Genomic DNA, 16,367 nt, shown 5'->3' with positions numbered 1-16,367 from the left:
TCTACCAGTGTTCTAGGCCACCATCGTCTCTTGCCTATATTACTGTTGCATTAACTACCCCTAATTTGCCTCCTAGACTTTACCCCTACCCACTTCAGTCTACTCTCAACATAGCCAGAGTTGTTTACATGTGAGTGAAATCATGCCATTCCTCACCTCAAAATCCTATAGAGACTTCTTGTATCAGCCAAACTAGGTTAGGCTTCAGTATCAGAAACAACAACATCAGCTAATTCCACATATTTTTATTTTTTTCTCAGGCTGTATTTCTAGTGTAGGTCATCAGGGAACCAGAATAATAGAGGCTCTGCCTTGACATATGTTGTCATCATCACTGTAGCAGTGGGAAGGGGATGGGGAAATACACAGTGGCCTTCAAAGATTCCATTCCCACCTCGAAACGACACATTCCACTTCTGATTTAATTTCATTGGCTAAAGCAAGGTGCCCTGTTGTACAACAAACTGCTACAAAATCTCAGTGGCGTGGAACAATAAGCATCTATTTGTCCTACGCCTGCAGGCAGGCGGGGAGTCAGCTAATCTAGACAAGGTTAGGCTGGTGGCCTGCTTTAAGCTTCAAGTCGTCTGGGACAGCACTATGTAACAGGTTTCCCAGTCTCCCCCTGGAGTCAGGAGACTAGCCAGGGCATGTTTTTTTCCATTGTGATGGCAGAAACCCAAGAGGGCAAACCCTTCTGGGCAAGTACATCTCATGTACTTGCATCATGGCTACTTACATCCTGGTAGCCAAAGCAAATCATGTGACCAAAAGTACAGCCAAGGGGTAGAGAAGTACATTCTGTCTTTAGAGAAGCCAGATCGTGGGTGTGGACGCAAAGAAAGGATGAAGAATTGGGCAAATAATCCTATCTATCACACATGTCCACACTTAATTTTAAGGGAGCAGGGAAATATAACCTTCCTGTATGTCTGGAAGGACAATTGGAAATATTTGCTGAACACCACTAAAGATCTTTAGTGGGATAAACCAAAGTCCTTATAATGGCCTAAAAAGTTCAATAAAATCTGGCTTTTACTATCTTCCTAACTTTATCTCCTGCCTCTCAACCTAGCTCACACTATTACAGCCTCATATTAAGCAAGCTCCTGCGTCAGGACGTTTGCACTTACTGTTCATTTTGCTAGGAATAGTCTTTTATTAGGTATTTGCATGGCTTTCTCCCTTAGGGTTTTTTTGGACTTTACTTTAGATGAACACCTTATATAAAATTGAATTCCCCTCTACTACTAATCCCTTTTCCCTGTTTTTATTTATCTATAATCATAACACCTCTTTCCTTTTCACATAGTATATACATTTTAATTACATATTTATCTACTTCCCCTCATTACAAGCTCCATAGGGACAGAGATTCTGGTCTGTTTTGTTCACAATCCCCAGCACATATAATTGTGCCAGGCCTCTAGATGAGCAGGCATTTAATAACTTTGTTTAATAAATGAATGTGTATCCTGGAAGTTGTTATTTTTTGTTATCAGAAACAGTTATTGCCATTGCATTTCAAAAGTTGACAGAGGGATTCTGTTGCCTTCTAAGCCCAGTTCAACCTTGAGTGACTGCCTGGCCCCTCCACTTTAAACTAATCCTCAATCTCCTCTCCAGGCAATAATTTTTGGCAAAGGCAACTTTACAGAATAAATGGGCAATCCCAAAAGAAGCCAGGTTTTTTTTTCTAATATCATCCTCTAAAGTTCTCATATGGAGATTAATTTCTTCCCCTGGGGGATTTGGCAATATCTGGAGACATTTTTTGATTGCTACTAAGCGGGGAAGAGTGCTACTGGCATCTAGTAAGCAGAAACCAAGAATGCTGCTAAATGCACAAGGCGGCCCCTTGCCCCTACCTCCTACAACAAAGAATTATCCAGCCCCAAGTGTCAAAAGATTTAAGCTTGAGAAAGGAAGTATAGAGAGGTCTGATCACAATGGTTTGGAAAGTTGCTTCAGAAAATCAATATTTTACTACCTATCAGTGTTAGATTGTAAGTACTACAAGGGCAAGAATTAAAATGGTATTATCAGTCTATTCTTGGCACCTTGTACAGTGCCTGAAACATAGTAGGTTCTCAAAAAATAATTGTTGAACAAATTAATGGAAAAGATGGCATTACACACTAGATATATTCCATACACAATACTATGATGATGATTAAACTCTGCCTTGCTTCCTTTATTCTATTTTAAGATCAAATTTAGACCTATACTATTTACAGCTCTGTGGCTTTTCGTCTATTTTCAATTTCTATGAAAAGAAACAGGAAAGTCATTAATGAGCCCCAGTCTTGTATAAAAGCTAATATATTTCATTAAAATGTCTGCTGCAGAAATATGTTTCCTCCTACGGATAAAACAGGAAATGATTTCAGTTCCTGTAGAACCTAATGGGTGAGCTTGAGATATTGGAATTCAGAGAATTATTTTCAGTGTTTTTGAATCCACTTTTGGGTAAATAGTTGACCAAAATATTTCCTTTTTTCCCCCCCAATTAATACACTTGCTGATTTGGTCTGGAGTTTTCCTCCATTGCAGGCTTCAGATGAGGAGAAGCTGTATTTCTCAGCAAAGCTAATTTGTTAATCTGTTTACCATCTTGTCAGAGCTCTGTATTGCACTCAAGTATCTTCATTTAGGTATGTTCATATACAGGGACAAAAAATTCATAACACAAACCTTCAGTTTTTATTTAAGTAACAATCAAGATTGTAACAGGTATTCAGATAAGGTATAACTAGGAAAAATCAGGATTTTTTTGTTTTGTTTTGTTTTTTTAATAAAATGAGGGTTTCAGTGAATAACCAAGATGATTTACTTCTGTATATTGAGGGCACACTTTTCCAGGAGACCCAGAAATCATCATTAAAAAAGAAAAAAAGAAAAAGAAAAGAAAAAGACAGAAAAGGAAAAACCCAACCCCAGAATCTAAGATTTAGTGAAAAACTGTGAAAGTTGGAAGAGAACTACTGAATCTCCCACCTCTCAACCCCTCCTTCTATCACTCTCTTCCCCAATAAGGTAAAAAGATCCTACGACTCCCTTAGGAGTCCGGGCTTGCATCCTTGGAGACACTCTTGACTCTTCTCTTTCCCTTATACTCTAAATGTAAAACTTTGCTTTTCAAATACATCCTGAAACTGCCTGCTTCTCATTCCCTCTACTTTGGCCTCCCTAGATGAAGCTTCCTCTCCCTCCTGAGCCTGTTTCCTCAAGCTTCTACTCTTGTTTTCCTACAGTCAAATCTCCTCACAGAAACAATTTTAACAACTTGTCATATTATTTCACCTACCTGCTCAAAACTAAGGACTTCCAAACACTCAGAATCCAAACTCCTTACCATGACCTATGAAATTTCATATAAATTGGCCTTGCCTACTTCTTTCACTTGTTTTCTTACCATTGAGTTCCTTGCCCACTCCACCCCAGCCCTCTTGTGTTCCTTGCTCCATCCCTAGTTTGTTTTTGCCTCAGGGCCTTTGCACTTGCTATTCCCTTTGCATAGAATGCTCCTCCCCAATATATTTCCACCCATTAATTCTTCACTTCCTTTAGATCTCAACAGAAATGTCAACTGCTTAGGAGACAGGCCTTTCTTTGCTTCTCTAACTTGTGCTTTTTTTCTTAATAGCACTTATCATTGTATGAAATTATACACATGTTTATTTTCTTTTTCTACCTTGGTGCAGATTCCATGAAAGCTACAGCATGCATTGTTCATTGTGCATTGTCCCTGGTGCTTAGAATTGTGCTTACCTTATGTTAGATGCTTATTTCTTATTAATTAAAGGAATGAAGCTTGACCAGAATGTTCAATGATGACTTCAGGGTCCGTGCTTAGAATTATAGGTGAAAAAACTTTATAAAGAAATTCTTTAGTTTTGCCTCCTGTCCAGAGACTTGGACAGATGGTGTTACAGTGTGATTGAGGATGTGGGTTGCAAAGGAACTGCCTGGGGTTTACTGCCTGTTGACTTTGGGTAATTTACTTGAACTCTCTGTGCTTCACCTTTTCATCTTTATAGAACATGATAAACATAATAACATTGCTTTATAATGAAAGTTTTATACTTTTATGAAGTATACATTTTAAATAAATTTAATTTTAAATAAAAGTTATTTATTCTTAAGTAAATTGAAATACTAATTTTTCAATTCATAAACCCATTTATCATTGGGTTATGATAATTAAGTAAATACATGTAAGCTTCAGAAAACTTCTAGCACATTGTAAATAATAAAGACTGTTATAATAATCGATATCCATATTTGTAGCTTCTGTATTTCCAAATTTGCCTACTCCCTAGAATTTTATGTAACTCCTATATCAATACATGCAGTGTTTGGTCATTCATGAACAAGCACAGGGTCGTGAAAAATTTGAGCTGTCCAAGACGCATGTTCCCACTAAGGTCAAATAAGGTGACACTGGCCCCTTGTTTCAGCTCTCAAGGTACAAACAAATGTCCTTCTCATGTTCTATTTTGTGCCACGTTTTCACTTTTTTTTTTGCGCACTTTGGTGGTGATTTTGCCGTTTAAAATGGTCCCCAAGTGTGGTGCTAACGTGCTGTCTGGCATTCCTAAGCACTAGAAGGGTGTGATGTGACTTGTGATGAAAAGATATGCGTTAGGCATGCTTCAGTTAGGCGTGCGTCACAGTGCTGCTGGCTGTGAGGTCAATGTGAATGAATCAACAATATATATTAAATAAGGTGTTTTTAAACAAAAACACACACAAAACAAGGTCATGTATTGATTGATTGAGGAAAATGTTGTGACCAGAGGCTTCCAGTCACCTAACCCTGTATTTCCCCTAGGAGCTGTGATTTGCTAACTCAGTGTTGGAGATTTTATAGAACATACAGTAATTACTGTGAATAACAAGAATTGACTGTCTCTCTCTTTCCTCCCTCTCACTAATCAACTTCTCCAGAAAGTAGTTTTCACTCCAAACCTCCATTTCATCACACTTCCGATATTTTGTCATCTGACTCACACGTCCACCGTTTGACAGTCTCAGAACCCAAGAAAATAATTCCATCAGACATCAGGACTCAGCTGCTTTCCATATATTGGTGTCATTCTTCCCTCCCTTCCTTTGCAGTTTGACTTTCTCTGGACTTTGTGGTCTATGTGGACGAAGCATGGCTGCAAATAGCCACTGATTTGTGCATCCTACCATCCAAATAACCAAAGAGAGACTGTCTGAATCGCTTCTCAGTTCTGTATATCCTAAGGTAGACTTAGGTCCCAGGTTGGATCAGGTGTCCCTGGACACTCAGCTGAGGCTTGTGTGTGTGAGTGAGTGTGTGTGTGTGTGTGTGTGTGTGTGTGTGTGTTACTGTGAAGCGGTTTTTGCTGCTGTAACCCCGTGGGTAATGTCTAGAGGTCACAGCTGCATTATCTGCTGCAGTAGCCACTAGTCACAATGTGGCTATTTGCATTTAAATGTACATTAATTAAAATTAAGTAAAATGCAAAAGTCTTCAGCCACACCAATCACATTTTGAGTGCTCAATAGCCGCACATCATTGGTTACAGTATTGAGTGCATAAATAAAACACTTCCAATCACCAATAGAAATCACCAATTTCTATTGCACAGTGCCTCTATAGATAAAGTGGCTTTTCCCAGAAAAGGAGTGGAGGTGGGGGTAGGGAGGAGTGTTTCTGGGCAGTTAAATCAGTAGGTGTCTCTACATCTTCTCTGCAATATTTGATAAAACTGGCCCAGTCCCTTTGGAACAATTTTTCTTCTGGCACTCAGGATATTTTTATACTCTTGCAATTGCCCTGTGATCCTTTTTTTTCCTCTCAATCTTCACCCTCTCCTAAGTGACTCAACAATTCCTGTGGCTTTTAATAGAGACATGTTGATGACTCCCAAAATTACATCCCATTCCCAGACCGACTTCTAAACTCCAGACCCATAGATCTGTCTATTTAATATCTCCAACTGAATGTGTCAAAGACGTTTGGCATTAATATCTTATATTGAATTCTTGATCTACTCCAAATCTGTTTCTCTTCCAATGTCCCCCATCTCAATAAATGGGTCCTCTCTCTATCCAGTTTTTTATGCCAGAAGCCTTGGAAAAATCCTTGACAGCTCCCTCTCAATACCTAGTCCATCACCAAATGTGGTTAATTAAACATTCAAAATATTTCTCTAATCTAGCCACATTTTTTTCCTAATGCCACCATCTTAATGCCATACTCTCTTTCCACTTTCCTCCTGGCTAATATTTATTTAACTTTCTGTTTCTGCTCCAGTGTCATCTTCTTAAGGAGTCCCTCTCTGCCCCCAATCTAAATTCTACCTTTTAATGTCATCCCACATTATGCTTTTGCTTTTCACAAATATAATGGATTACTTATTCAATTATTTCTTTAATGTCTACCCTTCCTTCTCTAGTTTGATAAGAGCAGGAAACATGACTGTTTTATTGCTCTCTAAATGTGTCATGTCTGGCACAGTGCTGGGCTAAGTGGGTTAACAAGCCCTTGTTAAGTACTTACAAACTTTTGGAACACATATTTGTGAGCTTTGTGAATTCCTCTTTTTTTCCCTTTTCTCTGTGGTTATGGATGTACTTCAGGTTCTGTTCTTTTTCTTCTCATGGTTTCTGCTTCCCTACCCTAAGGGTGACTCCCAGTCAACGTTACAAGCCCTGGCTCTTTTGAGAGACATGATCTCTTCTCTCAAAATTAGCCTCTCCTTCCAGCCTCTCTAGTTTTCTGAGGAGAAAATGTTCTCTCAAAATTCCAACTCACGTGACTCCTTCCCCCAGAACCACCCCAAGCCGGCACTGACCTCCTATCCAGGCATTAAGACATTTGAATCTTCTTGTTAACCGTTCTTGCAGTCTTAGTCCATACAAATGGCACCTCTTACAGAGTTGCAATGCCGTCTGCCCAACCACAGAGGGCCTGCATCCTTCCTGTCTGAGGTCTCACTTCCATCCTTATTGTCTTACCCCTGGAACTTTGAGGAGTTTCCTAATTCATTCTCTACCACCATCCTTCCCATAGATGGCCCTTTCCAAAATCCCAGAAGTGTTCTGTTGAAAAGGACCTATAGAACATCTTACCCTTCTGATTTCGTAAATGAGGAAACATAGACCCAGAAAATGGCAGACTTGTCATTACACCCAATGCCTTCTAACTTTCTCTCGGATGCATTATGACACTTGCAGCCCACACTCTGCTCAGAAACCCCCATGCCGTCCTTTCCCACATGTAAAAGACAAAACTCTTTGCTAGCCATCCACACGAGACTTAGTGGGATCAGATGCTTATCTACCTTTCCAAATACAGAGGGTGCCAAAAATATATACACATTTTAAGAAAGGAAAATTGTGTTGAAATTGTAATACTCAATATATACCAATAACAAAAGATGAATACAAGTCACGTTTGACTTCTGCAATTACAAGAGGTGCTCAAAGTGGTTGCCATCAGTGTTCAGACACTTCTGATTACGATGAACTACTGCTTGAGCAACACTGACCAAAGTGTCCACATATATACATTTTTTTGGCACCCCTGGTGTATCACCAATGGTTCCTCTATAGACTCCTCTCTGCCACTTTACTCTGTTCTTGAACTCCTTATCTTGTGCATTTTTGCTGGGGCATCTTTGTTCTTATTTATCCCACCTAGAACATCTTTCTCTAGTTTTGTCCTCTGTTGTGGACCTTGTGTTTTGAACTCCAAAGCATGCCTGATACATAGTGTATCTTAATATATTTTGTTGTTGAATGAATAAGTGAAACATTTAATTTAACCAGTTTTCCCCCATATTGAATATTGCTAAATTTCCTTTGCTAGAAGTCAATAAATACCCACTACCATATTCTAAAGTTTATACCCAAATGGAATATATTGGGGAATATTTACTTGTGTTAAACTCTCAAAAAGCAGTGGTTTTTTAACAGATAGCAATTTTAGCCTTTTAATTGCTCACTTGGGAAACTGTACATTTGACCCCATCCCCTCAAATGACTGCCTGTGTCTTCCCAACGTAGACATGGATCCTGATTCTCTCTGACTGGAAGGTTAATGGGTAGAGACCAGTGAGGAACAGAAGAAATGTGGAAGTACCAGGGAGAAGAGGAAAGGTTAGAAGATACCAGGAGAAAATGAATTTGTAATAGGGCCTCAACCAAAGATACAGGTTAGAGAATATGGCCCAGACTTGACTTCTTAGAGGAGAATTTATATTATAGGCATTATTTAAAATACAAGTTGAATGCAAGAGTAATTTTAACATTCGGTTCCTGCCCACTTAACCTGGCAAACAATATCCAACAGTTTTACATGATTAGAAAGTCAAATGGTTTGATTAGAAAATGAAGATTTCTTGGCCCATAACTTGCTCGCTAAGTACATTAACCTTTATTATCAACTCAGTTCAGTGCTCTTCTAATGTTATCTGATAAAAAGTGTCTAGAGATCTCCACATAAACGAAATTTATTCTTAAAAAGATACAAATTAACTTGCAAATATGGAACTATTACATGAAGAGCAAACATAAAGTCTTAGATTAAGCTGTTAGTTGCTTATCCATTGTTGATGTCTAACTATTATATTTGGGAGATATTCCAGCGTGTTAAACTTTGAAGGCCTGTGTAGTCTATAACTTGATCTTTAAAAACAACAGAATTTAAGTGGATGTCAATAAGGCCAGAGAGTTATAAATGTCCTCTCTTTCAGCATATTTGACCAGAGCTGTCAATAAACAAAATAGGATTTCAGGCATGAATACTAATATATGAATTTTAATTTAATGTTCTAACAGAAGACCCTAAGAGAATATGAACAATTTGGACATCTGTTGAGTTATTCTTAGGGTAAAATTGGACACATGCACATTTCAGGAAATGAAATAAAATTCTTAATGTATTTGCATCAAAATATTGTTTTTATATATGGTTACTACGATGTTTTACATAAAAAACCAAGTTATCTGATTTAACTATTATGCACAGCATTAATTGATCCTTTCCTTGTCCCTCCCCCACACTTTGACTCACACATTAGCTGGTATTTCCGGTGGTAAAATTGATTCTTGCCACAAAATACACATGTCTCTACTCCCTTTCCCCAAACAACCTAAATCCATTAAATTAAATAAAGTGGCAGAGTTTCACCCAGCACTGCAGCTGCTGTCCTGTCTCCGGTAGCATGATGATAAAGACTAAGCTGCAAGCAAAAGCAGAAGTCGTTGCTGGAAGAAGAGCTCTATTGACACCTTGCCCACCTCCCAACCCAAATTACAAACTGAATTCTAGAGGAGTGTAGCCCCTAAACTGAGCTGATAACACTGACCCACCAGCTGTGGGTCCACCTGGACAGGACAAGGTGTAAGGGCAGATAAAAGGGAAATGCATCTGTGATGTTTGATTTCAGGCCCCCGAAGAAGAGAAATGGCTGTGAACTCTCTTAAGTGAGCAACATCAGAGGAGAATATACCGGGAATGCCAAAAAAATGTATACAAATGGACACTTTGGTCAGCGTTACTCAAGCAGTAGTTCGCCATAATCAGAAGTGTCTGGACGCTGATGGTAACCATTTTGAGCCCCTCTCGTAATTGCAGAAGTCAAACGTGACTTGTATGCATCTTTTGTTATTGGTATATATTGAGTATTACAATTTGAATACAGTTTTCCTTTCTTGAAATGTGTATACTTTTTTTTTTTTTTTTTGCACCCTCTGTATTTCACTAAAAGGCCTAAGGGAAAAAAAACAGTCAAACAAAGAAGCAACAACAGCAGCAAGAGAACAACAAAACCCGTCCCACCTCGTTGTTGGGCGGCAGGACAGGGACACAGTAGAATCCTATTGTCAGGGAACAAGCTTTGCACTCTTTCAACGTTCTAAACCAAAGCCTCAGAAATCACCCCATCTTGTCATCAGAACAGCTAACATGCCTTTAGTAAAAGCAAGTTTGTAACATTATACTCCTTTTAAAGCTACAACTGAGTACCGAATAATGGAGTAGTTTTATTCAAAAGCAACATTTATTTTTCATGAAGATAAGAGGAATATTACATTTGCTACCGAAAATGCTGAGAGGAAAAAGGTGCATGTTACTGATATGACAAAAAAATCCAAAAATTCTACTTATGGAAATGTTCTACCCTCTAAGAACATATTGAATGAAAGGCATTATTTCAGGTGAGTGAGCCATGCAGAAATGCAGATTTATTAGGGTTTGTTTTGAAATGTAATTTGTACAGTGAGTTTTTTATTCCTCTGATGGCAATGAAACAGATTTATGGGCTACACGTTGGAAGTGCAATAGATAACAGATAACCAAAGGAAAACTTTTAATAAAACACTCAGGAAAGAAAAAAAGAACAGAGAGTGAATATACCTGCTTACATTTCAGCTAATAAATAAAACGTACAGATAGGAGTTTAACTGAAAACCATCCTGGTTATTGCAGTCTGGAAAGTGTATTGAAAATTGGGTAGAACACTAATTTATTATACTTACAGATACAATGTATGCTGAACAATGCAGGGTGATGTAACACATTTTTATTTGGGTACAGGAATCCTGTATTTTCATAGGAAACTTGCAAATGGTCATGAAGGGGAAGAGTGTTTCCTGATTATTAGTGTGTCTCTCTGTCTCAGCTATTTCTGACTGTGCTCTGGGATTTTGGACGACTAAACAATAGAATATTTAATTTTATCACTTACCCCTTGAGGTAAAAACACTGGACACTTTTAGGAAAATTTGAAGATATATCTTTAATAAGTATTGGCCTTTCATTTCAGAACTGAGAAGAAATGAGCTAAGGATAGTTGAGAATTTGGTCCTGAGATCACCATGTTCAGAGGTCCAAGTATATTCAGGCCACCCATCTGACATGGAGACTTAACGAGCTCCTGTCACATTCCACTTCACTCAAATTGGTTTTAGTCAGTAGGGTGCTGGATTCATGGAAGAAATCAGCTCTCCTTTTTTCTTTTAAGGCAGGAAGAAAAATGCAGTTCTCTCTGAGCAGCCCCTGAGCTGTCTTAATCTCAGTGTTGCTCTCTTAAGAGTCTTGCTTTGGAGAATGATGAATCACTTCCTACTCCTGGAGTCAGTCTCCTTTAAAATAGACATTGAGGAGCCAGAGAGGAAAAATTACTCTAAATACCAATAATAACCACCAATGCAAAAACAGTTTTCCAGTGGTAGACTGGGGCCAAACTTGTGCTTCCCACAATTTGCAGCATGGCTTCTTAGAACAAGCTCCACAGAATTGGGAAAGACCCCAGACCTGATTTCACTTAGTTCAGAAACAGCAATTTGGAATGGTGAGTGAGAATATGATTAGGGATTTCCATCAATAAGACTGGGTTGTTTTAACATACAGAAGCTTTCAGGCTATAAATAATCCATGATGGCTTGCCAAATATAAAATGCCATTGTAAATCCATGTCTATATATCGAAGAGACAGGAACATAAAAGCGAAATGCGTAAGATTAATTAGCATAGTTTGGAGAGTTTGAATCCATTATTAAATATGGATCCTATCCAATATGCCATCCAATTTCCAGTTGTGTTAGTACTTCAATGCTTGCATTTTTGACTTTCAACTGCCCAAATCTTTCAATGAACACTATTTTGAAAAGCTCATATGGAATGTCCAGTGCCATTCTCCAAAGGAGTTACTTCTGTGGAGGGGAAGAATTCAAAATTCTGCTACAGTTTATAAGTTGTCTTATGTATGATTATAATAATAAACCTCCTAAGAAATTTTTTGAGACTGGTGTTAAATGAATTTGCATCCCTCAGCAAGATGCATAAAAAGAAGACTTAATGACTTAATTTCTAAAGCACCTATATTATTATGGCATGCTTTTGGAGACAGGTAATTATTGTCTACGTGGGTAAGTATGTAGTGTATCTCATGGGGGGAAAATGGTTTGGTTTGTGCCTTTTTCCCAGAAACCACATTTTTCCTTTTTTCTAATTAAGATGTATACATTAGAAAAGCTCAACAATTGGTGTTTAATATACAAGATGCTTTCTTTAAAAGAGAAAGATCCAAAATTGTTTTGTGATGCAAAATTTGAAAATAAATTAATCTTCTGAATAGTCCAAGGACATGTTTCATGTATTTAATACGTCCCTTATTTTTTTCAAAAGATTTTAAGGCTCTCAATAACTCAACCTTATGTAAGCTCTGGTGTAGCTGGTTATATATACTGAATCAACCAGTTGATCTATTTACACGTAGACATGGATATATCCTCAGACACTATTATTAAATGCAATTCTATGTTCTTGGATATAGAATTTGATGATACACTTTTCTATTTGCCATGGCACTAACAAAGCTGGGCTGAAACTCATTGCTTTGCAGGCTAAGTTCATTTGCTGGCGGGAAAAGGGTCTCTTAACCATACCCTCCTTAAACTAAAGGTTCTTCCATGCTTGACGTAACGGTGTGCACATTCGTTTATCGAGGTGGTCTGGAGCTGCAGATACAGTCACACCGCTCATGGTGGTCCAACTGGATGTCAACGAGAGCCATGTGCTTTGCTCTGCCCCTCCTCCTGAAATAGCCAGGCTCAAACTTTAATACCTAGGAGAAGAAGCACATTTCCTGTTAGAAAGCCCTTGGAGTATATAACTCAATAGATACCACTTATTTTCTTTGTGACAACTGGTTCTTAACCCTTTGAAAATCCAGTGACAGCTATGGGCTCACTATTTATTAGAATGCACACATGTAAATGTTTTTACAATCATCAACTCCTTGAAGTGGAGGGGTCAACTGATCAGAGTAATGCCCCCTGCATTACCTATCTGCAGTAACAAGGGGTCCCAGCTGGTATTTATTGATAGCTTTCTAAGGGTCTGCTTGGTCCCAGGTTCTGTCTCTACTAGTGTCCTAAGGATTTTTTCTGCCCAAAGCATAAGTTGTGGATAAATAACAACACTGAGCATGTTATTATTTCTGTGGACAACACACTGAATAGTCAAGAACACAATATGCCCGTATGGATACATTTTTGGTTGACACATAAAACATTTTGCCCTACTGAAGGCCATTAGCGGCCATAAATAAATTAAAATGTGTTTACGTTCTTACCTATTTGTTAATATATAATACCTTTTACAGTTCAAAACAGATCAGGCTCCACTAAAATCTCTGTACATTATTTTAAAATTAATAAAGTATATCCTTAATTTTTTTAATTAATAAGTTTAAACATATTTTTTTTATTAGTACATTTAAATAGAAGCTAACTGTTCTTCCCTGCTGTAGGCCTCACTTGAAGTTAAACATTAGTCATCACATGTACTGCCCCTCTTCCTGGAAAATTACACGCTTGTTTTCACATATACTATTTGGTCAGTTTAACTGCTTCTCTTCTTTATGTTTGTAGGTTCTTGTTAGCCTTCAGGTTTGATTTTGTTCTATTTTCCCCTTCGACTCTAAACTCTGTCATAGCACCACCATACAATTATGTAGCATTTTACAGTTTTCAGAGATTTTTCAGACACTCTTTTTCTCTTGCCCTCAGACAAACCTTGTCACACAGTAGTGGAAATATCCTTATTCCCAATTTGCAGATTAGAGAACTGAGACGCTAAAGGAGGTTAAGTGCCTTGTCCAGGGTATTCTGGCAACTTGGATCTGGGAGCAGGGCTTTTTCGTCTCGGCCCCTAGAACACTGACCCAATGCCTCTGCAATGTGCCTACGATTTCCTTTTGTGTCTCAAAGGTGTGTGTGGCCCCACATGTGAACTGGAGTGGGGACCTAATACGCACCGCTTGATATCTTTGGTTCTAGATGAAGTTTAGATATGGTGAAATCTTGCTTTCATGTCTGCATAACTTTTCATGGCATTTTCACAATTCTTTACTATGGATTATATTTCCGGCAATTTTCTCATCCTCACATTGTCTGTTTCAAGTCGTAAATAAACCAAAACCATCTAACAGGAAAAATTGGCCCGGAGACCTCAGTACTCATGCATCACAGTCAGTGTACCCTCTACATTAGCACTTAGCCACGCTGTTCCATGGGGATCCCAGGGAGGAGGAGAAGAAATCACTGCCTCTGCTCACTGTTCAGTAAAGATAGGGAGCCTGGACTCTGCTAACAGAGGAAAATGGAGTCCCATTTGAAGCAGAGCTTCAAAAGAATGTTTATGAGGACAAAACTGGGGGGAAAAGGAACACCCTAAAGGAAATCATGAGGGAGGCCCAAAGACTCAAAAGCTTTTCATATTGGTAAAGCTAGTCCCAATGCCACTTTTGATAGCTAATCACATTGCTGTATTTTTCTCCTGCAATTGTACCTCACTTACAATATACATCACATAATTTCACATGATTTATGATGCAGTCTCTCTATTCATTGGATTATATGTGCTTTGAGGGCAAGAGTCGCAAAAATAAGCACTAACATTATTGCCATATACTTTATAAATGACTTTGCAAATATTAAATTATTTGGACTTCACTGCAACACTGTTAGGTTCTGTTAGGCACTTTCCTAATTTTGTTCATGGACAAGGAAAGAGAGACTGAGTTACTTGCCCAAAGCCACAGAGCTAGTAATTGGTGGAAGCAGAGCACGTGGACTAGCTCCTGCCCTTACCTATAAAATCAAGCCTTCTGTTTGTACAGCTCAGCTGGGAACACGGCAGCTGCTAAGGAAATGCACCTGGTGACTGGTGGTGACGCCAGCAGTTCCAAGGAAAGGGGCTGTCTGTGTACAGTTGCTCCCTTGAGCTCCTCCCTGCATCTCCCCTGTTCGACCTCCAACAAACACAGGCCAAAACAAGCCAGGAGATAAAGCAGAGACTGAAACAAAGGGCCCATGCTGTGGACCACTTTTAATCATTTCACAATTTTGAAATACAATTTAAAGTACTGCATGCAGAGTTACTATGACATTCGCCTTTCACTGTTGCCTTGTTTTTTCCTGTTGGGTAACTATACAAAATGAAAGAAAAAAGTGAAAAAAGCAATGGTTGAAGAATGTATTACCTTTTTGGGTAGTCAAAGCCCTGCCCATGACAGATATGAAACCCCTACGGGGCCATATTTGGTCCGATTGCCTTGGAAGGGGTTAGAGGTTCAAGTTCTACAGCTTCACCAAGAATTTCTCCAATATGAATTAGCTGTTATTGCCCAGGGCTGCCTACATGTAAACCAGATTTGGGAGCTGGCAGATGCATGGGAGGGAAATTATTTCTAAGAGGACGGGCATATGATAAATAGCCTCTGTTTGAAGAAGGCCATGATGAAAGCCTAATAAGTTGCAATGAGTAGCACCTATAAAATCAGGGCTCTGTCGATTTGCTTTCTCATTTGATGGCAAACAAAAGAGTATGCTTTGGGATGAGAGCAGAGCCTGGACAGTTTTTCTAACTCGTCTCCTGGTTGTTCAGGGATCTTCCTTGTGTTTTATATTAAGCAACGGGAGCACAGCATATATGTATTTTGCTGATAAGAAAAGAAAAATGAATTGGCAGACACTTTCCCCGACAAGACAGGAAAGCACTCTTTGAATAAAGTGGAAATTGGACTGCTTTACTGGCTGATCACAGCATTGATGTTCAAAGCTTTCAGACCATATAATAGTCTTAGGTTCAGGTATACAGCATGGAAAGGAGGAAGAGAGCAAAGCTGATTTGAGAGATGGTAGAGAGTTAAAAGAAAAATGAAAAGCCTTTATCTGAGGAAGCAAACTGGCTAGTTATGGGTTATCTGGTCACCTTTAAAGGGAAGGAACCATTGAATTAATTATAGCCACTGTTGGACACTTGCTAATAGGAGCCATTATAAAATGATTTCCTATTTTCTGAGCTATGAGTCACAGCTGCAAGCACACACACTGAAAGACAAGTTCCCTGAAGAGCAGCCAGCCATTTCTTATCACGTATGGGTGAAAATAGAAATCTCGACTCCTCTTCACCACCTGGAAAACCACGTGAAGCCAGGGGAAAGTTGTCTTTTACTAAATGGAGAACGACTGAGCTAGTTGGTAGCTTTCATACCACTACCCAAAGCCAAAGGTGTTCAGTTTGCAAATTCCCATATCACAAAAGATATTTAACTACAATGCCAATAAACCACTGAATGAATCATTGCCATAATGCTATTACACTCATAAAACAATACCAGGCAGAAAAGTTATCTGCTGAGTTAGGTTCTTGTTTATTGAGAATATTAAAAAAAGAAGGTTGTTAAGCTCTTGTAACAGTTCTCAAATTAATGGCTGACACAGGAACACAAGTACATATTTCAGGACAACTACATTGCATAAACCAGAATCATTAAGTGTTTATTTAAGAGTCTATCCAACTTCTAAAGCAGGCGGTT

General features: G+C 38.6%; 1 protein-coding gene across 4 annotated transcripts in view; it reads right to left on the bottom strand.

Moving 5' to 3' along the window:
- Positions 1-10,018: 10,018 nt before the first annotated feature.
- PDGFD (platelet derived growth factor D) overlaps positions 10,019-16,367 on the bottom strand; it is a 256,110-nt gene continuing 249,761 nt past the window's right edge. For all 4 annotated transcript variants that reach the window (XM_019716793.2, XM_019716792.2, XM_019716795.2 and 1 more), the window contains one exon: positions 10,019-12,608. In XM_019716793.2, coding sequence (XP_019572352.1) covers positions 12,483-12,608 — 126 coding nt within the window. In that variant the 3' untranslated portion in view covers positions 10,019-12,482. The remainder of the gene's footprint in view (positions 12,609-16,367) is intronic.

This window comes from Rhinolophus sinicus, linkage group LG06 (genome assembly GCF_036562045.2).
Source record: "Rhinolophus sinicus isolate RSC01 linkage group LG06, ASM3656204v1, whole genome shotgun sequence".
NCBI lineage: Eukaryota > Metazoa > Chordata > Mammalia > Chiroptera > Rhinolophidae > Rhinolophus > Rhinolophus sinicus.
The sequence above is the reverse complement of the archived record's forward strand: the minus strand, read 5'-3'. Positions and strand labels throughout refer to the sequence as shown.